The sequence below is a fragment of the Kogia breviceps genome, chromosome 2 (genome assembly GCF_026419965.1).
Source record: "Kogia breviceps isolate mKogBre1 chromosome 2, mKogBre1 haplotype 1, whole genome shotgun sequence".
NCBI classification, from domain to species: Eukaryota; Metazoa; Chordata; class Mammalia; order Artiodactyla; family Physeteridae; genus Kogia; species Kogia breviceps.
In genome coordinates, this window is record NC_081311.1 from 163,555,324 (window position 1) to 163,582,389 (window position 27,066).

The 27,066-nt window shown below is 38.0% G+C and overlaps 1 protein-coding gene across 1 annotated transcript in view; it reads left to right on the forward strand.

Annotated features, from left to right (window-relative positions):
• Window positions 1–2: 2 nt before the first annotated feature.
• The window catches only part of LOC131750420 (coiled-coil domain-containing protein 150-like), a 67,679-nt gene continuing 40,615 nt past the window's right edge, over window positions 3–27,066 (forward strand). The window contains 9 exon segments of the mRNA XM_067026486.1: window positions 3–117; window positions 202–318; window positions 8,596–8,725; window positions 11,500–11,543; window positions 14,559–14,651; window positions 16,835–16,942; window positions 18,956–19,080; window positions 19,323–19,500; window positions 20,039–20,107. Of these exon segments, the coding sequence (XP_066882587.1) occupies window positions 286–318; window positions 8,596–8,725; window positions 11,500–11,543; window positions 14,559–14,651; window positions 16,835–16,942; window positions 18,956–19,080; window positions 19,323–19,500; window positions 20,039–20,107 (780 nt within the window). The 5' untranslated portion in view covers window positions 3–117; window positions 202–285.

Here is a 27,066-nt window from a genome sequence, read left to right on the forward strand (position 1 = left end):
ATGAGGATAACAAATTTGACTCTGCATTTCTTAGAAGATTATCCGTTCGGGAGAAACAAAAGCATGTTTCTGAGTAGCCATAAATGAACGAAGAATGGGGGTGAGATGGCATGTCAGGTAAACTTTTCATGGTGACTTTGATCTTTGTTAAACTGCTATGAAGTTACCTTGGTCTTGCCTAACTGCAGTGTTGCTCTATAGCTAAGGAGACAGCTGTGTCAAGAGAAGCACTGAAGGGAATCTCTTGAGACATCTGGATCAGCCGTGCTACTCAAAATACAAGAAATGGGATCAACAGTGGAGGTGGAACGGAAACAGGTAGACAGATTTTCTCTCCTTGTTTATGTTGGGAGAGTGAAACCAAAAGGGAAAAGCTAATGTTTTACTTACAAACCTATAGTTTTGCTTATTTCCGCTAGATTTTTTTTTTAAACATCTTTATTGGAGTATAACTGTTTTACAGTAGTGTGTTAGTTTTTCCTTTACAACAAAGTGAATCAGTTATACATATACATATGTTCCCATATCTCTTCCCTCTTGCATCACCCTCTCTCCCACCCTCCCTATCCCACCCCTCTAGGTGGTCACAAAGCACCGAGCTGATCTCCCTGTGCCATGCGGCTGCTTCCCACTAGCTATCCACCCTACATTTGGTAGTGTATATATGTCCCTGCCACTCCCTCACTTCGTCACAGCTTACCCTTCCCCCTACCCATATCCTCAAGTCCATGCTCTAGTAAGTCTCTGTTTTATTCCCATCCTACCACTAATCTCTTCATGACATTTTTTTTTTCCCCTTAGAGTCTATATATATGTGTTAGCATACGGTATTTGTTTTTCTCCTTCTGACTTAGTTCACTCTGTATGACAGACTCCAGGTCCATCCACCTCATTATAAATAACTCAGTTTCATTTCTTCTTATGGCTGAGTAATATTCCATTGTATATATGTGCCACATCTTCTTTATCCATTCATCTGTTGATGGACACTTAGGTTGCTTCCATGTCCTGCCTATTGTAAATAGAGCTGCAATGAACATTTGGGTACATGACGCTTTTTGAATTATGGTTTGCTCAGGGTATATGCCCAGTAGTGGGATTGCTGGGTCGTATGTTAGTTCTATTTGTAGTTTTTTAAGGAACCTCCATACTGTTCTCCATAGTGGCTGTATCAATTTACATTCCCACCAGCAGTGCAAGAGGGTTCCCTTTTCTCCACACCCTCTCCAGCATTTATTGTTTCTAGAGTTTTTGATGATGGCCAATCTGACCGGTGTGAGATGATATCTCATTGTAGTTTTGATTTGCATTTCTCTAATGATTAATGATGTTGAGCATTCTTTCATGTGTTTGTTAGCAATCTGTATATCTTCTTTGTAGAAATGTCTATTTAGTTCTTCTGCCCATTTTTGGATTGGGTTGTTTGGTTTTTTGTTATTGAGCTGCATGAGTTGCTTATAAATTTTGGAGATTAATCCTTTATCAGTTGCTTCATTTGCAAATATTTTCTCCCATTCTGAGAGTTGTCTTTTGGTCTTGTTTATGGTATCCTTTGGTGTGTAAAAGCTTTTAAGTTTCATTAGGTCCCATTTGTTTATTTTTGTTTTTATTTCCATTTCTCTAGGAGATGGGTCACAAAGGATCTTGCTGTGATTTATGTCATAGAGTGTTCTGCCTATGTTTTCCTCTAAGAGTTTGATAGTGTCTGGCCTTACATTTAGGTCTTTAACCCATTTTGAGTTTATTTTTGTGTGTGGTGTTAGGGAGTGTTCTAATTTCATACTTTTACAGGTAGCTGTCCAGTTTTCCCAGCACCACTTATTGAAGAGGCTGTCTTTTCTCCACTGTATATCCTTCCCTCCTTTATCAAAGATAAGGTGACCATATGTGTGTGGGTTTATCTCTGGGCTTTCTATCCTGTTCCATTGATCTATATTTCTGTTTTTGTGCCAGTACCATACTGTCTTGATTACTGTAGCCTTGTAGTAGAGTCTGAAGTCAGGGAGCCTAATTCCTCCAGCTCCATTTTTCGTTCTCAAGATTGCTCTGGCTATTCGGGGTCTTTTGTGTTTCCATACAAATTGTGAAATTTTTTGTTCTAGTTCTGTAAAAAATGCCAGTGGTAATTTGATAGGGATAGCATTGAATCTGTAGATTGCTTTGGGTTGTAGAGTCATTTTCACAATGTTGATTCTTCTAATCCAAGAACATGGTATATTTCTCCACCTATGTGTATCATCTTTAATTTCTTTCATCAGTGTCTTATAGTTTTCTGCATACAAGTCTTTTGTCTCCTTAGGTAAGTTTATTCCTAGATATTTTATTCTTTTTGTTGCAATGGTAAATGGGAGTGTTTTCTTAATTTCCCTCTCAGATTTTTCATCATTAGTGTATAAGAATGCCAGAGATTTCTGTGCATTAATTTTGTATCCTGCAACTTTACCAAATTCATTGATTAGCTCTAGTAGTTTTCTGGTAGCATCCTTAGGATTCTCTATGTATAGTATCATGTCATCTGCAAACAGTGACAGCTTTAGTACTTCTTTTCCTATTTGGATTCCTTTTATTTCCTTTTCTTCTCTGATTGCTGTGGCTAGAACTTCCAAAACCATGTTGCATAAGAGTGGTGAGAGTGGGCCACCTTGTCTTGTTCCTGATCTTAGTGGAAATGGTTTCAGTTTTTCACCATTGAGAATGATGCTAGCTGTGGGTTTGTCATATATGGCCTTTATTATGTTGAGGAAAGTTCCCTCTATGCTTACCTTTTGCAGGGTTTTTATCATAAATGAGTGTTGAATTTTGTCAAAAGCTTTCTCTGCATCTATTGAGATGATCATATGGTTATTCTCCTTCAGTTTGTTGTTATGGTGTATCACGTTGATTGATTTGCATATATTGAAGAATCCTTGCATTCCTGGAATAAACCCCACTTGATCACGGTGTATGATCCTTTTAATATGCTGTTGGATTCTGTTTGCTAATATTTCGTTGAGGATTTTTGCATCTATGTTCATCAGTGATATTGGCCTGTAGTTTTCTTTCTTTGTGACGTCTTTGTCTGGTTTTGGAATCAGGGTGATGGTGGCCTCATAGAATGAGTTTGGGAGTGTTCCTCCCTCTGCTATCTTTTGGAAGAGTTTGAGAAGGATAGGTGTTAGCTCTTCTCTAAGTGTTTGATAGAATTCGCCTGTGAAGGCATCTGGTCCTGGGCTTTTGTTGTTGGAAGATTTTTAATCACAGTTTCAATTTCAGTGCTTGTGATTGGTCTGTTCATATTTTCTATTTCTTCCTGGTTCAGTCTCGGAAGGTTGTGCATTTCCAAGAATTTGTCCATTTCTTCCAGGTTGTCCATTTCATTGGCATACAGTTGATTGTAGTAATCTCTAATAATCTTTTGTATTTCTGCAGTGTCAGTTCTTACATCTCCTTTTTCATTTCTAATTCTATTGATTTGAGTCTTCTCCCTTTTATTCTTGATGACTCTGGCTAATGGTTTATCAATTTTGTTGATCTTCTCAAAGAACCAGCTTTTAGTTTTATTGATCTTTGCTATTGTTTCCTTCATTTCTTTTTCATTTATTTCTGATCTGATCTTTATGATTTCTTTCTTTCTGCTAAATTTCGGGTTTTTTTGTTCTTCTTTCTCTAACTGCTTTAAGTGCAAAGTTAGGTTGTTTATTCGAGATGTTTCCTGTTTGTTAAGGTATGATTGTATTGCTATAGACTTGCCTCTTAGAACTGCTTTTGCTGTATCCCATAGGTTTTGGGTCGTCGTGTCTCCATTGTCATTTGTTTCTAAGTATTTTTTGATTTCCTCTCTGATTTCTTCAGTGATCACTTCGTTATTAAGTAGTGTATTGTTTAGCCTCCATGTGTTTGTATTTTTTACAGATCTTTTCCTGTAATTGATATCTAGTCTCATAGCGTTGTGGTCGGAAAAGATACTTGATATGATTTCAATTTTCTTAAATTTGCCAAGGCTAGATTTGTGACCCAATATATGATCGATCCTGGAGAATGTTCCATGAGCACTTGAGAAAAATGTGTATTCTGTTGTTTTTGGATGGAATGTCCTATAAATATCAGTTAAGTCCATCTTGTGTAATGTATCATTTAAAGCTTGTGTTTCCTTATTTATTTTCATTTTGGATGATCTGTCCATTGGTGAAAGTGGGGTGTTAAAGTCCCCTACTATAATTATGTTAATGTCGATTTCCCCTTTTAAGGCTGTTAGTATTTGCCTTATGTATTGAGGTGCTCCTATGTTGGGTGCATAAATATTTACAATTGTTATATTTTCTTCATGGATCGATCCCTTGATCATTATGTAGTGTCCTTCTTTGTCTCTTGTAATAGTCTTTATTTTAAAGTCTATTTTGTCTGATATGAGAATTGCTACTCCAGCTTTCTTCTGATTTCCATTTGCATGGAATATCTTTTTCCATCCCCTTACTTTCAGTCTGTATGTGTCCTAAGGTCTGAAGTGGGTCTCTTGTAGACAGCATATATATGGGTCTTGTTTTTGTATCCATTCAGCCAGTCTGTGTCTTTTGGTGGGAGCATTTAATCCATTTACATTTAAGGTAATTATCGATATGTATGTTCCTATTACCATTTACTTAATTGTTTCGGGTTGTTCTTGTAGGTTTTTTCCTTCTCTTGTGTTTCTTGCCTAGAGAAGTTCCTTTAGCATTTGTTGTAGAGCTGGTTTGGTGGTGCTGATGTCTCTCAGCTTTTGCTTGTCTGTAAAGGTTTTATTTCTCCATCAAATCTGAATGAGATCCTTGCTGGGTAGAGTAATCTTGGTTGTAGGTTTTTTTCCTTCATCCCTTTTAATATGTCCTGCCACTCCCTTCTGGCTTGTAGAGTTTCTGATGAAAGATCAGCTGTTAACCTTATGGGGATTCCCTTGTGTGTTATTTGTTGTTTTTCCCTTGCTGCTTTTAATATGTTTTCTTTGTATTTAATTTTTGACAGTTTGATTATTATGTGTCTTGGCGTTTTCTCTTTGGGTTTATCCTGTATGGGACTCTGTGTGCTTCCTGGACTTGATTGACTATTTCCTTTCCTATATTAGGGAAGTTTTCAACTATAATCTCTTCAAATATTTTCTCAGTCCCTTTCTTTTTCTCTTCTTCTTCTGGGACCCCTATAATTCGAATGTTGGTGCGTTTAATGTTGTCCCAGAGGTCTCTGAGACTATCCTCAGTTCTTTTCATTCTTTTTTCTTTCTTCTGCTCTGCAGTAGTTATTTCCACTATTTTATCTTCCAGGTCACTTATCCGTCCTTCTGCCTCAGTTATTCTGCTATTGATCCCATCTAGAGTCCTTTTCATTTTATTTATTGTGTTGCTCATCGTTGCTTGCTTCCTCTTTATTTCTTCTAGGTCCTTGTTAACTGTTTCTTGCAATTTGTCTATTCTATTTCCAAGATTTTGAATCCTCTTTACTATCATTCTTCTGAATTCTTTTTCAGGTAGACTGCCTATTTCCTCTTCATTTGTTAGGTCTGGTGTGTTTTTATCTTCCTCCTTCATCTGTTGTGTGTTTTTCTGTCTTCTCATTTCGCTTATCTTACTGTGTTTGGGGTCTCCTTTTTGCACGCTGCAGGTTTGTAGTTCCCGTTGTTTTTGGTGGCTGTCCCCAGTGGCTAAGGTTGGTTCAGTGGGTTGAGTAGCTTCCCTGGTTGGGGGGACTCGTGCCTCTGTTTTGGTGGATGAGGCTGGATCTTGTCTTTCTGCTGGGCAGGTCCACGTCTGGTGGTGTGTTTGGGGATGTTGGTAGCCTTATTATGATTTTAGGCAGCCTCTCTGCTAATGGATGGGGCTGTAGACCTGTCTTGCTCTTTGTTGGGGATAGGGTGTCCAGCACTGTTCATTGCTGGTCCTTGAGTGAAGCTGGGTCTTGGTGTTGAGATGGAGATCTCTGGGAGATTCTCGCCGTCTGATATTACGTGGAGCTGGGAGGTCTCTTGTGGACTAGTGTCTTGAGGTTGGTTCTCCCACCTCAGAGACACAGCCCTGGTGCCTGGCTGGGGCGCCAAGAGCCTTTAATCCACACGGCTCAGAATAAAAGGGAGAAAAAATAGAAAGGAAAGAAAAGGAAGGAAGGAAGGAGGGAGGGAGGGAAGGAAGGAAGAAATGAAAGAAGGAAGAAAGCAAGAAAGGAAGGAAGGAAGGTGGAGAGGAAGAAAGGGAGGAAGGACAAGAGGAAGGGAGGAAGGAAGGGAGTAAAGAAGGGGGGAGGGAAGGAGGGAAGAAAGGAAGGAAGAAAGAAAGGGAGAAGACAAAGTAGGATAAAGTACAGTTATTAAAATAAAAAATAATTATTAGGAAGAAAAATTTCTATTAAAAAAAAAAAAACAGAAAAACGGGTCGGTCTAACCCTAGGACAAATGGTGAAAGCAAATCTATACAGACAAAATCTCACACAGCAGCACACACATACACACACAAAAAGAAAAAAAGGGGAAAATAATAGTATATCTTGCTCCCAAAGTCCACCTCCTCAACTTGGGATGATTCGTTGTCTATTCAGGTTTTCCACAGATGCAGGGCACTTCAAGTTGATTGTGGAGCTTTAATCCGCCGCTTCTGAGGCTGCTGGGAGAGATCTCCCCCTCTCCTCTCTGTTCGCAGAGCTCCTGGGGTTCAGCTTTGGACTTGGTCCCGCCTCTGTGTGTAGGTCGTCCGAGGCCGTCTGCCCTTCGCTCAGACAGGACAATGTTAAAGGAGCAATTGATTCGGGGGCTCCGGCTCACTCAGCCTAGGGGGAGGGAGTGGCATGGGTGCGGGGCGAGTCCGCGGCGGCAGAGGCCGACGTGACGCTGCACAGGCCCAAGGCGCGCCGCGTGCTCTCCCAGGGAAACTATCCCTGAATCCCGGGACCCCGGCAGTGGCGGGCTGCACTGGCTCCCGGGAGGGCCGGTGTGGAGAGTGACCTGTGCTCACACACAGGCCTCTTGGTGGCGGCAGCAGCAACCTTAGCGTCCCACACCCGTCTCTACTGTTTGTTCCGACAGCCGCGGCTTGCGCCCGTTTCTGGGGCTCCTTTAAGCGGCGCGCTTAATCCCCTCTCCTCGCGCCCAGGAAGCAAAGAGGGAAGAAAAGGTCTCTTGCCTCTTCGGCAGCTCCGGACTTCAACCGGACTCCCTCCCGGCCAGTCGTGGAGCAGTACACCTTCAGGCTGTTTTCACTCTGCCAACTCCAGACCTTTCCCTGGGATCCGACTGAAGCCCGAGCCTCAGCTCCCGGCCCCGCCCGCCCCGGCGAGTGAGCAGACAAGCCTCTCGGGCTGGTGAGTGCTGGTCGGCACCGATCCTCTGTTGGAATATCCCCACTTTGCCCTCCGCACCCTGTGGCTGAGCTGTCCTCCGCGGCTCCGGAGCTTCCCCCTCCGCCACCCGCAGTCTCTGCCCGCGAATGGGCTTCTAGTGTGTGGGAGTCTTTCCTCCTTCACGGCTCCCTCCCACTGGTGTAGGTCCTGTCCCTATTCTTTGTCTGTTTATTCTTTTTTCTTTTGCCCAGGTATGTGGGGAGTTTCTTGTCTTTTGGGAGGTCTGAGGTCTTCTGCCAGCGTTTGGTGGGTGTTCTATAGGAGACGTTCCACGTGTAGATGTATTTCTGATGTCTCTGTGAGGAGGAAGGAGATCTCCGCCTAGATTTATTAAATGCTTTAGTATTCCTCTATTAACATTCTTACTACAATTTAAAAAGTTTTAGTGCAAAATAAGAGAGGACGCTGACGCCATTTAGTCCAGCGCTCTTAATGTATGAATGAGGGAGCTAAGGACGGAGAGGTTATTTTGTCTCAGGCTTTACAGAAGTGAACTCTGAGCTCCTGGGAGGGAATCCTTCCCTCTACACCATATAATCTCTGTTACAAGAATTGATTTTGGAAGGCACTGACCTAGTCTTATGTTATATGTATGATATATGACGTGCATAGAAAAGAAAGATTAAACTCAGCTGACATTAGAAGCAAGGAATAAGTCAAATAATCAGGAATGTGTTTACATTGCTGTTTTCAAGTCTCATTTATTTTAGCATAATATTTTTGCTTTCATCAAAGTTGTCATTTGAAATATCTGTATGTAATTTAGAATATTTTAAAGTCTAAGTACCAAGGCAATTAGTCGTTTCAAATCATAATACCTATTATTAGATTACATCATTTTTATTATTTTAACGAGTGCTGTCCTTCCCAATGGAATTATAAAGAGGATTCTACTTAAAGAATTTGCAAGTGATCCTTTATTGTTATACTTTATACTGCCAGTGTAGTAGGCACGAGCCACATGTGGCTATTTAAATAAAAATTAATTTTATTTGTTAAAATTAAACAAAATTAAAGATTCAGTTCCTCATTCACTCTGGCCACATTTTGAGTGCTGTTGAAGAGTGCACAGAAAGTCCTCCTGGACAGCCCTGCTGTAAGACACTGCACTCTGTTGCGATCTTTAACTGTAACACATAAACACCGCTTCTTCCTCCAGGAACATTAAGATCAGAAAAGTCTGCCTTACGCCTGTGCTATAAGTGAGCTTAGTAGAAATCTTTACCTTACAGAAAAGGAGTTTTTCTCATACGATTTCAGGTGCAAATTTTGCAGCAAAACTGCATTGCCCTACGCAGTTCTATTCAGACCACCCAAGAACTACTGGCACGGGAGCGACAACAGAAGGGAGAGTTGGAGACCGCTATGTCACAGCTCAAGTCTGATCTAGGTATGAAAACAGATGCTAGAAATTACACTTCTGTTCGTTTTTTGAGATTTCATGGGAAAACTCTTAATTAAGATTCCAAATCTCGAAGTGGCCAGTGTTACTGGTATTTCCCACAGACCTGAATGTAAAGAAGTGCTGATTTCCTTTTTATCTGTGGCACTGAGAAAGACAGAGAATGTTGGTAATAAAATAGAATTTGACCCTCTTAATTGTAAACTTACGTGGATTTTCTTCAGGTTTATTTAACTGCGGACTTGGGAACATTTGGGTTCTATCAATCTAGATCGAATTTTGGATAATAGAATGTGAATAAGGAAATGAGGTCATTAATCCTTGCTATCCTACTGATTCTAACCATTTGTCATGTCAGACTCTCCATTCTTCAGGTTATCAATCTATTTTGATCAACTTGTATTTGTAGAAATGGATAGTGGTAAGGTACCATAGAGAGAGGTTAGATTAACTACTCGTTTGAGGAGGAAAAAACATGTGTTTTTAAAAAAAGAGTCCTGAAAGGTGACAGAGCTAGGAAATGGAAGTGTCTAGACTTGATCCCAGGTCACTCAGAGACATGCTTCTTCCAACCCAACAGCCCTTATCAGACTACTGTTTGTTAATATGTAATTGTAACAGCAGTTTTCAGGTAGATCTCACTATAGAGGTCACACAGAGTTCCAGTGCAGTGCCTTATGCATGAATAACACCTCATGGTTTACACGGGGCTTTCACATACATTATCTCACGTAATACACAAAACTATCTGTAATTCCTAAAGTTACAAAATGAATAAATGGTGAAGTGAGGCCTCAACCTGTATCTTCTAACTCCAAACCCAATGTTCTTGCCACTGTGGCTTCCCTGCTCTGTGGCTGTAATGAGGACAGGGAATACCAAAAGGGAAATGAAAATTAAAAAAAAAACCAAAACCATAAAGGGTAATCCATTCAACGCTTTTACTTACTGCTTTTAGCAGAAAGTATTCTTTTTCCATATAGTTGTTGAGTAATGAATTATTCCGTGAAGTTCTCACTGATGATGCCCCTGAATGATTTTCTGTCTTCCTGTGACTGCATGCCTACAAAAATACATGTTACATTTTATTGTACTACCACATTATCCCATTTGAGCCTTACAGCAAACTTGTGAGAAAGATAAGAAAATACACCCCATTCTACAGAAAGATCAGAAGATCTATAGTGAAGGACCCACAGTAAATGGCATAGCTGGGACTAAAACACAGATCTTTCTATTATATTAGTTGTCCTTCTGATTAAGTGATTTTTTAAAAATGTTACTTTCTTAATGGGTTCATGCTTTATTTTTGAATTTTGTAAGAATATATGGAAGACCATTAAAAACATTGAGATTCGAATAACAGTAATTCAAATTAACATAAAAAAGGAAGCCTATCTGAATACCAGCTATATGCTTCGTATTGAATAATAGATGCTTGACATGCATGTAATTTTGTTACTTTAAGGTACAAATAGTTATTCTAACTAGATTAATAAAAGGAATGCCTTTAGATATTTGCTTCAATGAATTTTAAAGTGTACTTAATAATTGTTTTATTTATTAGCAATAAACATTCTGTGTGTGTATTACACATACATTAATTAAAGTGATTAAATTGTTCTCCTAAGTAGGATAAACATTCCCCTTTTAGTCTTTCTCTGATTAGTGGAATTTTCAAAATAGATCATGTAGTTTATCTTTTTGATCCTTAACATAAGTTAAATTAGAATTTATTGAAAATGAGTCTTGGAACTCATTTTCAAGAAGTACAGTTTTTCTGAGTATATCATAAATAAAATGTGAGTTTTTATGTGTTTTATAATTTTCTGGCTTTAGAATTTTTAAGTGAAACAAAACTAATAGATCTTTATGAATTTTCTATGAAGCCAACCAAACATTAACCTCAGAAAAGTTTACATCTCTTGGCTACTAGTATACAGTGCCAAACTGTTCTCCTATTTCTGCCTTTGGTTTTATTTTCACTGTATATACATATTCTGAGTGAGTGGTTTCAAATCTTTTTTTTTTCCCCCACACCAAATCATCCTCCTGAGCTCCAGATGGTATCTTACTGCCAACTAATCATCTATATTTAGATGCTTTGCAGATACCTCAAAACACATGATGAAAGCTTAAGTGTTGCAGTCATTTTTACTCATTACATCCCCCAAACCTGCTCCTTGCCCTGAATCCCCTGTTAGAATCCACCAACCACTCCCACTGTCCAGGTCTGTACACTATATATTTTCCTTGACTCATCTATTGCCTTTACGCCACCGGTCAGTCACCAAGTCCTGACAACTCTCCCTGCTTGCTTTACACAAGTCTTTTCCTTCCGCATCATTACCTCAGAGCCAGCTCTCATTGTTTTACACTTGGGTTACTGCCACCGCTACTAAACTGATCTCCCTGTCTTTATTGAGCCTTTGTCAGAGTAATCTAACAAAAGGCTTTTGGACCTTTTTGATTGTGTGCCTCCCTGGTTGAAATCCCTCAGACTCATCATCATCTGCTCATTGAGTAAAATGTGACCTCATTTACCATTGTCCGTGACTGTGGACTAGTTTCTTGATAATTTCATGATTTAGTTTCCAGTCTATAAAAATATGATAGAAATACTTGCATTCTCCTTATTTCTGCAAAATACAGAGTAAAACAAATTTTTTAAAAATCATAGTTTCTCAGGGAAAATACCATGTGATTTCAATGTAGTTGTAAGTTATTATCATCATAGTTGTGTGGACTCTTTTTGTTTTTAGTTTCTGGAGAGGACCTCACTTCCAAGTTGGTAGAAGAAAATAAGGTAGGTTTTGAGTACAGAGTTTTTCTTTCAACTCTTCACTAAATAGTATTTCCTCACTCATGTTGGTTTACAGTCCTTCTGATTCTCCTAAAATCTTTATTTAAAAAAGTTTCATTAGGTCCCATTTGTTTATTTTTGTTTTTATTTCCATTTCTCTAGGAGGTGGGTCAAAAATAAATGAGACCTAATGAAACTTAAAAACATTTGCATAGCAAAGGAAACCATAAACAAGACCAAAAGACAACCCTCAGAATGGGAGAAAATATTTTCAAATGAAGCAACTGACAAAGGATTAATCTCCAAAATTTGCAAGCAGCTCATGCAGCTCAATAACAAAAAAATAACCCAATCCAAAAATGGGCAGAAGACCTAAATAGACATTTCTCCAAAGAAGATATACACATTGCCAACAAACATATGAAAGAATGCTCAATATCATTAATCATTAGATAAATGCAAATCAAAACTACAATGAAATATCATCTCACACCGGTCAGAATTGCCATCATCAAAAAATCTAGAGACAATAAATGCTGGAGAGGGTGTGGAGAAAAGGGAACCCTCTTGCACTGCTGGTGGGAATGTAAATTGATACGGCCACTATGGAGAACAGTATGGAGGTTCCTTAAAAAACTACAAATAGAACTAACATACGACCCAGCAATCCCACTATTGGGCATATACCCTGAGAAAAACCATAATTCAAAAAGAGTCATGTACCCAAATGTTCATTGCAGCTCTATTTACAATAGGCAGGACATGGAAGCAACCTAAGTGTCCATCGACAGATGAATGGATAAAGGAGATGGGGCACATATATACAATGGAATATTATTCAGCCATAAAAAGAAATGAAACTGAGTTATTTGTAGTGAGGTGGATGGACCTGGAGTCTGTCATACAGAGTGAAGTAAGTCAGAAGGAGAAAAACAAATACCGTATGCTAACACATATATATGGAATCTAAGAAAAAAAATGTCATGAAGAGACTAGGAATAGGATGGGAAAAAATCACAGACCTACTAGAGCATGGACTTGAGGATATGGGTAGGGGGAAGGGTAAGCTGTGACGAAGTGAGAGAGTGGCATGGACATATATACACTACCAAATGTAGGGTGGATAGCTAGTGGGAAGCAGCCGCATGGCACAGGGAGATCAGCTTGGTGCTTTGTGACCACCTAGAGGGGTGGGATAAGGAGGGTGGGAGGGAGGGAGACACAAGAGGGAGGAGATATGGGAACATGTATATGTATAACTGATTCACTTTGTTATAAAGCAGAAACTAACACACACACAATAAATAAAATCCTTTATTATATTATCCATTTCTTCAAACCTTGTGATGCTAACATAGGAGATTCAAAGTAATGTTTCCTCCTGTGGAATTTACAAGAGATACTACAATCCTTTCTTCCGGAGAGATTAGATGGAAGGAAATAAGCTCACTTCTATATATTTATTTCTGTTTGTTTGTTTCATGTTGGTCTCCAAACCAGACTGTAAACTCCCAGAAGGCAGGGACCACATCAGTTTTGCCTACCACTGTCTTGCCAGCTCCAAGCAGAGTGCCTGTAAATAGACACATAAATAAATACTTCTTGAATATCTAAAAAAAAAGTTTCAGTGTAAATGAGTGTATATCCAGAAGTGTTGTCAACTGGGTATTAGAAATAAATCATTTCATGCAGATTATTATAGTTTGGAAAAAGGTGAATTGGCAAAACTAATGAGACCTATTTGCATTTTATACCTATTGCAAATGAATTGTTGTGAAGCTTTTTCTATGAAATGTAAGAAATATTAACTATTTTTGGTGATGGTTTATCAACAACATGAATGTATGTACTTACTCTCACTGAATTTAACACTTAACACTTAAATAGTTTTAAGTGAACTGAACTCTTAGAAATAGTTAAAATGAGTATCGTGCTATACAGTAGGCCCTTGCTGGTTATCTGTTCTATATATAGTAGTGTGTATATGTTAATCCCAACCTCCTAATTTATCCTTCCCCGCCCTTTTCCCCTACAGGGGAAAAGAATCTGAAAAAGAATACATGTTATTATATGTAATTATATAATAATATAATGTATATTTGTATATACTATATAATATTAATAGTATTATTATATATAACTGAATCGCTGTGCTGTACACCTGAAACTAACACGATATTATAAATCAACTATACTTCAATAAGAAAGACATTTCATTAAAAAGACTTAAAAATGGTTAAAATGATAAATTTTGTTATGTGTATTTTACCACAATAAAAAATAAAAAATAGAATAAATGTTACGACTTTTATATCTTAAGACATTTCTAAATCAATCTCATGGTGTAGATGTTATATGATGTTAACTTTTCTTGAGATGCTTCTTCTGGAAGGCTAGAAAAGTGGTTCTCTCTCTGGAGGGAGAGGACTTAGACTTTGCTCTTCCCCATTTGACTAAGTACCTATTAGGTAAAACCCAGCCCACAACTCACTTCTCTATCACCTTTCCCTCATCTCAAAGAGAACATTTTTTTTCACAGAACAAAGGTGCTTTCTTCTGTTCCACCCTCAGGTATTCCTTGATGAAAATCTCTTCCCCTACTTATAATTTTAAAAGATCCTTGCATGTGTTTCTTTGAAATAATAAGCTCATACTGCTAATAGGAAGAAATATGTATGTAACATAAACTAAAAATATTTCATCTTAGAGAGTAGAATTTTTTTGACATAAGGATACTAGGTAAATATCAAGGTTTGTTTTTAGGCAAATTCTTTCTAATTGGAGTCCCAGTATGAGAATACTTTTAATAAATAACTTTGATAAATCATTTATAAATTAAGAGACGTTTGGGAGTTGGATATATCAAGATTTTAAAAAATCCTTTGTAAGACACTTACCTATGTATATTAGAACTTGAACTGGTACTGGCCACAATACAGAACAGGTATTTTGATAGAGATACATGTAATAGCTCTTACATGTAGAAAAAGAGAAATTCTTTTTTTTTTTTTCCTGTAGAATATACAGATGTCTTTCAACAAGGAACATGAAGAAAGTGCATATTTGAGGTCTGAAATAATATCCCTTCATGAAGCATCAGAAAAAGCACAGGTAAATCTTCCCATTTCTCTAGTGTTTAGATGTTAATTTTGTTCAGTTAAAGAACCAAGATGAATCCTGGTTACGTGAATTCATACCATTGCCATCATCCAAAATTTTTATTTGCATAAGATTTACTTCATTTGTGAAACATCATCAAATTAACTACATTTCCCATTTCATCCTCTAAATTCCTGTGATACATAGGTATTTGAGATATACTGCTAAACCATGCACTAGTTTAAACTTTGCCTTGTTTGCTTTCTAATTTACTCGCTAAATGTATACCTTTTATTTCCCCGTATGAAACTCTAAGCAGTTCATTGCCAAGGGCTATCTTATACTTTCTTTGTATCTTCTATGGCAAAGCACAGTAGGAACCTTAATAAATACTTGCTGATTTTGGAGTTACGTGTAATCATTTTATGTGGGATGGTGGTTTCCAAATTCAGCTGATGTTTTCTGTATATGCATGTATATGGAGAGGAGTCACCACATATGCGAGCAACCGAGTTATTTCTCATAGGGCCCAAGGAAATAGTATTGATCGTTTGAAGGAACTTTTTGTTAGTACAATTTGTTTATTTCAATGTTAGGATCATAGTGTTGTTATGCTGTCTTTATGATAAAGAAAATACAAAATGTGATCTTTCGTAAAATAATGATACCAGTAACTACTACTACTCTGACTATAAATGGTAGTTAACATTTACTGCCATACTACAGTCATGGCACAATTCTAAGCACTTGATGTTACTAACAAATTGTAATCCTCTCAATAGGACTTCTTTAGAACTATTATTATTCCCATTTTAAAGATAAGACAGTTGATACACAGAGAGGTTTAATAATATAGCTAGGGCTTCCCTGGTGGCACAGTGGTTAAGAATCCACCTGCCAGTGCAAGGAACAGGGTTCAAGCCCTGGCCCGGGAGGATCCCACATGCCGTGGAGCAGCTAAGCCCATGCGCCACAACTACTGAGCCTGCTCTCTAGAGCCTGCGAGCCACAACTACTGAGCCCGCATGCCACAACTACTGAAGCCCTCAAACCTAGAGCCCGTGCTATGCAACAAGAGAAGCCACCGCAATGAGAGGCCCACACACTGAAATGAAGAGTAGCCCCTGCTCACCACAACTAGAGAAAGCCAGCGTGCAATGATGAAGACCCAACGCAGCCAAAAATAAATTTTTTTAAAAACCTAGTAGGTGACCCAGTTGGAGCCCAGCAATCTAGCTGTAAAGAAAATGAGCTATTTCTTTTCAAGGAGCAAGAGTTCTTCTCTGTCTTACCCCCAAGTATTCCCTGATAAATAGTTTGTGCATCTGGTTATAAGTTTAAAATGCCCCTGAATGTATTCCTGTCTTATGATGCTGTCCCACTTGTGATGCTGTCCAGATAATCTTTAAGTTATCTCTCCTTTCTTGTTACTGTTTTTTGAGTGTTTTTTCTATTAACCCTTCAGAGTTATTTGCCCCATCCTTAAAGAGTTTGTACATTAAAACGTAAGATCCTTACCAAATATACTTTGCAAAAATAACTGAGAATTAAGACAAATATTTTCCACAGGAATAGAAATTTCAAAATACCAAAAGGACAAGAGAATTATAAACTACATGTATGATAGATGTGTTACAGAAAAGCTTTTTGTTTTATTTTGGAAGGTTAATCTTGGGAAATGGCACAGTCATCTGTAGTTTGCTTTTTTGAATACTGTAATTGGTGGTGAAGGAGCTTAGATATTTTGTTATCAGCTGAACAATTCTGAAAGCTCATCATCCAATTTTGAGAATGGATTTCTATAACATTGGCCATGCATCTACATTGTAAATTCCATTCTGTAGATGTCTTGCTGTAATTGACCAGCATTCACAATTATGAAGAATGGAAGATTGATAAACTGCCAAATGCTTCAGTTGCTCCACTGTATCAACAAATTTCCCGATTTAATTTACGGTTGTTTAGGATGATGACTCCAAATATTTGAAAGTATTTTATAATCTAATGAAATATCAGTTGGGATTAGGGTAAATAAATTAGGTTCACATGTATGGTGAAATAAATAGGTTATTTAATAAATTAAATAAATTGAATAAATTAGGTTCACATGTATGCCATTGTTAAAAATGATGATACGTAAGTAAAAAGACTTATTTATTGGAGAGATCTGTGATTTGCTGTATATCTTGTCTTAGGTTTTGAATGACCAACTGACTAGAAAGTGTTCAGAGCTGAACAGAATGCTTCAGACTGTTAGAATGGAAACTACCAGAATCATTGCTGACCACCAAGCCATTCTGCAGGTATTCATTTTTAACACTAGTCAATTTCTGGTAGAGTCATCAGGAAGCCTCCTTGGCTAAGAGATCAGGAAATACAAATAGCCAGCTGGATACATAAAATATTTTAGCAATTAATTTCAAGGATTTTTCTGAATTATTTTATTTTTTAATTAGCTGTTTTCTGTTTTCATCAGAGGGGTCATTTGGCCTTACACTCAGTGCTTTCTTAATGGTTTCTTCTCCAATATCATTACTTTAGGAAAAGTAATTACCTGTCCCAGTATTGATAGAATCATGGAGAATACTTATGACTGACCCTAAAGTATTTACCTTTTCCCCAAAGACCTGTGCTTTCCCATTTTGCTTATGCCGTTCCCTCTGCTGAGAATGGTCTTTACTTCATTTTCAACTGTTTGAGATTGTGTTCATTCTTTAAGACTCACTTTCACCCAGAAGCTTGATCACTCCAATCAGAAAGAATCAGTTTTGTCTTTTAATTTCTACTTCTAGGACACTAAACAGGCTGTAATAATAAGGCTCTCTCTCTCTTTTTTTTTTTTGAGCATACTTACTATATACCAAGCATTGTGCTAAGGAGTTTATGTGTATTACATCCTTTAATCCTAGCAGCTGTTATGTAAAGGGATAGTTGTCATCCTCTTTTTACAGATAATAAAAATAAGATTTAGAGAAGTTAATCAACTTGCCCCAAATCACCCAGCTAGCATAGGGTGGAGCCAGATTTAAATCTAGATTTGACTCCAGACTCAGTGTTTTTAGTCACTTATGTTACGTTGCTTCTCTTGTTCTGCATTCTATAGTAGTAGTTTATGTGCATGGCTCATTTCCTCTACTACATTCCTAGGACATTGTCTTACATATCTTTGTTATTACCCATAGGGCTAAGCGTGTTTTGCACATACCAGGTACTCAATAAGTATTTTTTATTAATTCAGCAAGCATTTAGTGTTTACCTCATGCAAGTATGTTGCTAGATCCAGATAGAATTATGTCAGTGAACAAGACAAGTCCCTACTTTCATGAAACTTACAGTTTAGTAGACTGAATAATGTGACTTATGTATGTAACACTTTCACCAACATTTTAAAACTTTGGAATATGACACAAGTGAGATCCCATTTTACCAAGTATGAAGGTGTGAAGGTTTACCTTGCAATCAAATATTGTTCAAAAAGAAGTGTTTTAAAATATGTTTAGAAGTAGAATTATTAATATGTACTATATTTACAAAAGCTTTATAAATTGTAGGTAGAGGAGGTGTGCATAAAAATGCTGTTTTGATAAGTAAGCCAGGGAAAATTGTGCAAAACAGTTATAGACTTCTGCTGTAGCAGTATCTGAGTGCAATTTCAGATACTGTCAAAAGAATTTACACTAAATGATGAAACATGATTGTCCCTGGAAGAGATGCGGGGGAGATAGAGGTGGAGCGATCATTTCACTTTATATACGCTGATATTGTTTTACTTTTTAAAATATAGTGTGTTGAAATTTTAAAGTACAAAAATATACTTAATATAGTTTTTTTTACATCTTTTTTGGTGTATGGTTGCTTTACAATGTTGTGTTAGCCTCCACTGCACAACGGAATGAATCAGCCATACACATACAGATATCCCCTCCCTCTTGGACTTCCCTCCCATTTAGGTTACCACAGTGCATTAGATAGAGTTCCCTGTGCTATCCAGTATGTTCCTATCAGTTGTCTATTTTATACATGGTATCTAAAAATTTCTTCATGTTAGGAGTTTTATAAATTTTTCAGCAAGCTGCGTAAATAATGCATCTTGATGGTTGGCTAGAAGAGCTATAAAATGATAGAATTGTGGTCAGTTCAGGGTAGGTACAAAGAGCAAGCTGGACATTAAGATAAATTCTTTTAAAAAGGGGTTTTATTTATATAAATTAAATTTGTCTTTTGTAAGTATCAGTATCTTTGATCAGTGGTTTAAAGTGATACCCTGTCAAATGACTTCTGGCATCTCAACTTTTAATATTGCTTCTAACACTCAGGAAGAACAGAAAATGATGACATAGACATTTCAAGAACAAAACCTACTGCTGGATGCAGCCCATGCCGGTATCACAAGTGAGCTACAGACTGTTCAAAATGAGAAAACACAACTCCAAATGCATCTGTCAGTAAACTGTGGGCAACTTTTGCATCTTTTGTTTTTGCATTTGTATTTCTTATCTTTAATGAAAATGTTTAATTCTGCATTTGCTGGGCCAGTCACAAAACTAAACTCTGCCCTAAAGGAACTAGTTTTGTTAGAACATTTCGGTAACTGCTCTCAGGCATTTACTAAAGAGCATTTAGTCTTTCTGTTAAAGAAGAACTCTCATTCAGCTTTCATATCTCCTTGTTCTCTTCCTGCAGGGACCATTTAGTCCTTGAGCATAACCAGTGTATCCAGAAAGCACAGGATGCTGAGAAGAGGGCAGCTGTGCAAAAGGAGCTGCTAGAAGCAACTATTGCAAAATTGCGAGGTGAACTGGAAGCATCAATGCAAGAGAAGACCTGTCTGCTAGAGGAGAAAGAAGGACTTCAGAGAGAGGTAGGTAGAGGCAGATTTATGTTACCTCCGGGTTGTGGTGGTGATCTTGTTTTAAAATTTTATTGTAAGTGCAAAAGAAAAACAACCCAGATGTAGTTTGTCTGAGTTGCCCATGAAAGAAATCTTTGGGTGGCTAATCTGTGTCTTTTAGCATGTGAGTGCACTGTGCCAGAGAGTTACCCTTATATAGCCTGAGTGAATGTTAACTAACCATTCACACATCCTCATGTTAGTTAAGGAGTCAGATTTAAAACTCGATTTTCCCAGTAGGAGTGGGACAGTGTAAGGGGAAACAGCCCTGTCTTCCTAGTTAGGAAGGAAGCAGCAGAGTCTGACATGCAGATGTGTCTCTCTAATTTCAGGGCTATTTGTGAAGTCTGCTCTGCCTCAGAGACTCCCCGAGTGGCCTCTTTTCCGAGAGGATGTGCTATCTCTGCAGTGTAGGTATTAATTGACATGCAGGGTGTATCTGCTATAGTAGAGCCTGTCAGCTGTTTTTAAATTGACCCATTTCTTTTTTTCCCCTTCTCTTGGGCAGGTTAATAAAACCGAGAACGAAATAGCAGAAGAAAAATGCAACTTGGAAAAGGAATTAGCTAAAAGCAAGGTATTCCACAGTTTATTTGTTGTTATGTCATTATATTTAATTCCTTCTGTATTGCTGCCTCCTGTATCAGCTTATCTTAATGAGGAGATGGGTTATTTTGTTGAATACCAAAACGTGGGGGGAATAGAGAAGCCACGAAGCTGGATGCACTTGGAGCACTCCAGTCACTTCCGCATAAGGCTGCGTCCGGGCAACGTTTGCTTGTTGAGCATCTCGTGTTTGCCAGTGAGTCATCACTGCCTCGGACCCTAGTGTTCACTGAGTAGTTTAGCCAGGGAGTCCCCTGAGAGTGAGCTAATGGGCCTGTGGACTGACTGCAAAGGGATGATTGCTGACGATGCTGGTGGTGGTTTTGGTTTTTTGTATTTTTTTAAAAAACTAATTTAAGCTTCCTAACTTGTTAGCACTTGCCACTTTATCTGTGAGATACCCCTTTCTGGGTTCTATGAAGGTAGAATGGCCAGAGAAACAAACACAATCCTTATTCAAACAAAAAAAATCTTTCAGACATTGCTGTTTGCATTTCAAAATTTGAAGAGGGTAAATATTATGTATCACTATCATCTAGAGAATATATCTGGAGCATCAAGGACTATCAGCCCATCCCCATTCAATAAACCCAGCAACAGGTGTCGGATATAGTCATCAAGCCTTGACTGCTTCTTGGCTCAACTGAATAGCATTCTTAGTACCATATATGTGAACTTTTAGTTTAAGAACTGGGGAGAAGAAGAAAAGCTAAATTCTGAGCTAGAGCTCAAAGACAGTTCACTAAGCTGGCAGGTACCTTCTGTGGTTTAGTCACTCATATCTAGTGATTTGAAAACAGTCCACCCAAACAATCTTTAAATGAAGCTGACTTGCTGTGGCGAGGACTTTGCTGGTGTCAGTGTGGCCTCAGATATGTTTTTTAAAATTTGGGAAGTTGGTGGATACTATTAAATTCATTAATACTTTTTGCTTTAAAATGCTCGTGAATATTTCATGGCTAAGGCAAATGCTATTAGTGATTAAAACATGGAATTATTATTTTGCTTGTCTGATTTCATTTGTTTTAATGTAGACTAAGTGTATGTTCATGGGGCTGAAAGATACTTGCTGGTTAGAGAGGTTCTATTAAGCCAAATGACAGTGCTTCTACAGAGTTCCGTGTTTTGGTCTAAGTTGCTATTTTTTACATGTGTACTCATTGTAAAGCTATGTTTTCTTAAAGTCAGGCTTATTGAGTGATAATTTAGAGTGAAATTCACCCTTTTTTTAGTGTACCGTTCTGTGAGCTTTGATAAACACAATCATGTAACCTCCACCGCAACAATCAAAATATAGAACATTTCTATCACCCCCGAAAGTTCCCTTGTGCCTTTTAGTAATCAGCCTCTTCCTCCATCCCCATCCCCTGGCAACCACTGATCTGTTTTTCTATCCCTGTAGTTATATCTTTTCCAGAATATCATATAAATGGTATCATACAATATGTAGCATTATAAGTCTGGCTTCTTTTATTTAGCATAAAGCATTTGAGATTTGAGATTCATGCATGTTACTGTATGTATCAGTAGTTTATGTTCTGTTATATCACAGTTTCTTTACCCATTTTCCAATTGAAGAACATTTGCGTTGTTTCCAGATTTGGGCAGTTATGAAAAAACGTGTATAAATGTTCATATGTGAACAAGTATTTTTATTTCTCTTGGATACGTATCAGGAATTGGACTTCTAGATCGTACAGTAAATCTATGTTCAACTGTCTTCCAAAGGATGTGTGCCATCTTGCGTTCCTACCAGGAATGTATGAGTTCCAGTTTCTCTACACTCTCACCAGCACTTGGCATTGTCAGTTCTTTGAGTTTCAGCCATTCTGATTGGTGTGTAGGGGTATGTCATTGTGGTGTACTTTGCTTTTCTCCAGTGACTAGTAATATTGAGTACCCTTTCATCTGCTTATTTGCCATCAACAACTTTAACTGTCTCTTCAAATCTTTTAACCATTTTTAATTCAGTTTGTTTTCTTATCATTTATTTTTCAGAGCGTTAAAAATAGTGTCATTAATTCTCATGTAATAGTTATTACTATTTGTATATAAACACATTTTATATGTGCTTTACCTACTTTTCTTCTGTAGTATGCCTTTTCATCCTCTTTTAAAGAGCAGAAGTTGGGGCTTCGCTGGTGGCGCAATGGTTGAGAGTCCGCCTGCTGATGCAGGGGACACGGGTTCGTGCCCCGGTCCGGGAAGATCCCACATGCCGTGGAGCGACTGGGCCCGTGAGCCATGGCCGCTGAGCCTGCGCATCCGGAGCCTGTGCTCCACAATGGGAGAGGCCACAACAGTGAGAAGCCTGCGTATTGCAAAAAAGAAAAAAAAAAAAAAAAAAAAAAAGTTTTCTACCAGTGTATCAATTTTTCAAATTTTATGGATGATACTTTTTGTGTTGTAGCTAAGAAATCTTTGCCTAATGTAAGATTACATAGATTTTCTCCTTTATTCTCTAGAACTTTTTTGGCTTTACATTCAATATTAGGTCTATGATCCACTTCAAGTTAATTTTTATATATCATTCAAGATGTAGTCCAAGGTTCATTTATTTTTAGTGGATCGTCTGATTGTTTTAGTACCTTTTATTATTGAGATATAATTAATGTACCATAAATTCACCTTCTTAAAATATACAAGTTAGTGATTTCTTAGTATATTCACAAGTTTGCACAAATGCCTCCACTACCTTATTCTAGAACCTTTCTTTTCATCCTGAAAAAAAACCTAGTACCCATTAGGAGTCACTCCCTATTTACCCCTGCCCACCTCTAGCAACTACTATTCTACTTTCTACCTCAATGGATATGTCTGTTCTGGAAATGTCATGTAAATAGAATCAACAGTATGTGGCCTTTTGGGTCTAGCTTCCTAGCATGATGATTTCAAAGGTTGTCCATATAAGTACTTCATTTCTTTTGGCTGAATAATATTGCATGAATATAACACACTTCATTTATCCATTCATCAGTTGATAGACATTTAGGCTGTTTCCATTTTTCGGCTATTAAGAATAATGCTATGAACATTTGTGTACAATTCTTTTTGTGAGCATATGTTTTCAGTTCTCCAGGAATAAAACTACTGGGTCATGTGATAACTCTGTTTATCATTTTGAGAAACTGCCAAACTGTTTTACAAATAAGGTAGTTGCACCATTTTACAATCCCACTAGCAATGTATGAGCATTCCACTATCTATGTCCTCACCTAAACTTGTTTAGAAAAACTTGAAAAAAAAAATTACACCCATCCTAGTGGGTGGGAAGTATCTCATTGCGGTTCTTTTTTTAACTGAGGTGAAATTCACATACTATAAAATCAACCATTTAAGAGTGAACACTTCAGTGGCATTTAGTACAGTATTCACAATATTGTGCAACTACCACCTCTGTGTAGTTCCAAAACATTTCAATACCCGGAAAGGAAACCCCATACCCATTAAGCAATCACTCCTTATTCCCTCCTTCCCGTAGCCCCAGACAACCACTACTCTGCATTCTGTCTCTATGGATTTACCTATTATGGATATTTCATATGCATATAATCATACAACATGTGATCCTTTGTATGTGGCTTCTTTCACTTAGCCTAATGTTTTTGGGGGTCATCCATGTTTTGGTATCATTACGTATCAGTACTTCATTCCTTTTTATGGTTGAGTAATATTCATTGTGTGTGTGTGTGTGTGTGTGTGTGTGTGTGTGTGTGTGTGTGTGTGTGTGTGTGTGTTGAGTTGGCCAAAAAGTTCGTTTGGGTATTTTGTAAGATCTTACAGAAAACCCAAACAAATTTTTTGGCCAACTCAATATATGTATGTGTGTGTGTATACACGTGCCCACACACACATACACACACGTATATATATGTACCCATACCACAATTTCTTTAACTGTTTATCTGTTGATGGATGTTTGCATTGTTTCTGCCTTTTGGCTGTTGTGATTAGTACTGCTATAAACAATTGTATGTGTATTTGTAAGTACCTGTTTTCATATCTTTGAGATATATAGCTATGAGTGGAATTGCAGGGTCACATGGTAATTTTATGTTTACCTTTCTGAAGAACCACCAGGCTGTTTTCCACAATGCTGAACCACTTTTTCTTCCCACCAGCAGTGTACAAGGGCTCCGGTTTCTCCACATCATCACCAACACTATTTATTTATTTATTTTTATTTTTGGCCGTGTTGGGTCTTTGTTGCAGCACGTGGGCTCTCTCTAGTTGCGTCAAGCAGGGCCTACTCTTCCTTGCGGTGCGTGGGCTTCTCATTGCAGTGGCCTCCCTTGTTGGGGAGCGTGGGCTCTAGTCTTGCGGGCTTCAGTAGTTGTGGCACGTGGGATGTAGAGCGCAGGCTCAGTAGTTGTGGCGCATGGGCCCAGTTGCTCCGCGGCATGTGAGGTCTTCCTGGACCAGGGCTCGAACCCATGTCCCCTGCATGAGCAGGCGGATTCTTAACCACTGCACCATCAGGGAAACCCCTATTTTTTGTTTTTTGATAATAGCCATCCTAGTAAGTGTGAAAGTGGTACCTCATTTTGGTTTTGATTTGCATCGCCTTAATGGCTAATAATGTTGAGCATCTTGTTATGTGTTTATTGGCCATTTGTATATCTTCTTTGGAGAGCTGTCTACTCAGATCCTTTACCAATTTTTAAAGTGGGTTATTTAATGTCTTTTAATTGATGAGTTGTAAGAGTTCTTTATATATTTTGGATGGTAGACCCTTATCAGATATGTGACTTGTAGATATTTTTCTCTCATTCTGTGGGTTCTTGTTAAATTCTTACATTTTTATAAAGTCCAGTTTATCTATTTTTTCTTTGGTTGCCTGTGCTTTAAGTGTCACATCTGAGAAACTGTTGCCTGATCCAAGGTCACAAAGATTTACACCTTTTTGTTTTGTTTTGTTTTTATATTGGAGTATATTTGACTAACAATGTTGTGTTAGTTTCAGGTGTACAGCAAAGTGATTAAGTTATACATGTACCTATTCTTTTTCAAATTCTTTTTCCATTTAGGTTATTACAGAATATTGAGCACTTTCCTGTGCTATACTTTAGGTCCTTGTTGGTTATCTATTTTAAATATAGCAGTGTGTATATGTGAGTCCCAAACTCCCAATCCCTCCCCTCCCCCACCCTTCCCCCCATAACCATAAGATCATTCTCTAAGTCTGTGAGTCTGTTTCTGTTTTGTAAATAAGTTCATTTGTATCTTTTTTATTTTTTTTTACATTCCACATATAAGTGATATCACGATATTTGTCTTTCTCTGTCTGACTTATTTCACTTAGTATAATAATCTCCAGGTCCGTCCATGTTGCTGAAAATGGCATTATTTCATTCTTTTCAATGGCTGAGTAATATTCCATTACATTCATGTGCCACATCTTCTTTATCCACTCCTCTGTCAATGGACATTTCAGTTGCTTCCATGTCTTGGCTCTTGTAAACAGCGCTGCAGTGAACGTTGGGGTGCATGTATCCTTTCAAACCATGTTTTATTCCGGATATGTGCCCGGCAGTGGGACTGCCAGATCATATAGTAGTTCTAATTTTAGTTTTTTAAGGAACCTCCATATTGTTCTCCACAGTGGCTGCACCAAGTTACATTCCCACCATCAGTGTAGGAGGGTTCCCTTTTCTCCACACCCTCTTCAGCATTTATTGTTTGTAGACTTTTTGATAATGGCCATTCTGACTGGTGTGAGGAGATATCTCATTGTAGTTTTGAGTTGCATTTCTCTAATAATTAACAGTGTTGAGCATCTTTTCATGTACCTCTTGGCCATCTGTATGTCTTCTTTGGAGAAATGTCTATTTAGGTCTTCTGCCCATTTTTTGATTGGGTTGTTTTTTTGGTATTGAGCCGCATGAGCTGTTTGTATGTTTTGAAGGCTAATCCCTTGTCGTTTGCATCGTTTACAAATATTTTCTCCCAGGGCTTCCCTGGTGGCGCAGTGGTTGAGAATCCGCCTGCCGATGCAGGGGACACGGGTTCGTGCCCCGGTCTGGGAAGATCCCACATGCCGTGGAGCGGCTGGGCCCGTGAGCCATGGCCGCTGAGCCTGCGCGTCCGGAGCCTGTGCTCCGCAAGGGAGAGGCCACAACAGTGAGGCCCGCATACCACAAAAAAAAAAAAAAAAAAAACAAATATTTTCTCCCATTCTGTGGGTTGTCTTCATTTTGTTTATGGTTTCTTTTGCTGTTCAAAAGCTTTTGAGTTTAATTTAGTCTCATTTGTTTATTTTTGTTTTTCTTTTCATTACTCTAGGAGGTGGGTCAAAAAAGATCTTGCTGTGGTTTATTTCAAAGAGTGTTTTTCCTATGTTTTCCTCTAAGAGTTTTATAGTGTCCAGTATTACATTTAGGTCTTTAATGCATCTTGAGTTTATTTTCCTCTATGGTGTTAGGGAGTGTTCTGATTTCATTCTTTTACATGTAGCTGTACAGTTTTCCCAGCACCCTTATTGAAGAAGCTGTCTTTCGTCCATTGTATAGTCTTGCCTCCTTTATTGTAGATTAATTGACGATACGTGTGTGGTTTATTGATGGGCTTTCTATCCTGTTCCATTGAATTATATTTCTGTTTTTGTGCCAGTAACATACTGTTTTGGTTACTGTAGCTTTGTAGTATGGTCTGAAGTCAGGGAGCCTGATTCCTCCAGTTTTGTTTTTCTTTCTCAAGAGTGCTTTGGCTATTCAGGGTCTTTTGAGTCTCCATACAGATTTTAAGATTTTTTGTTCTAGTTCTGTGAAAAGTGCTGTTGGTAATTTGGTAGGGATTTCATTGAATCTATAGATCGTCTTGGGTAGAGTATAGTCATTTTGACAATATTGATTCTTCCGATCCAGGAACATGGTATATCTTTCTATCTGAGTCATCTTTGATTTCTTTCATCAGCATCTTATAGTTTTCAGA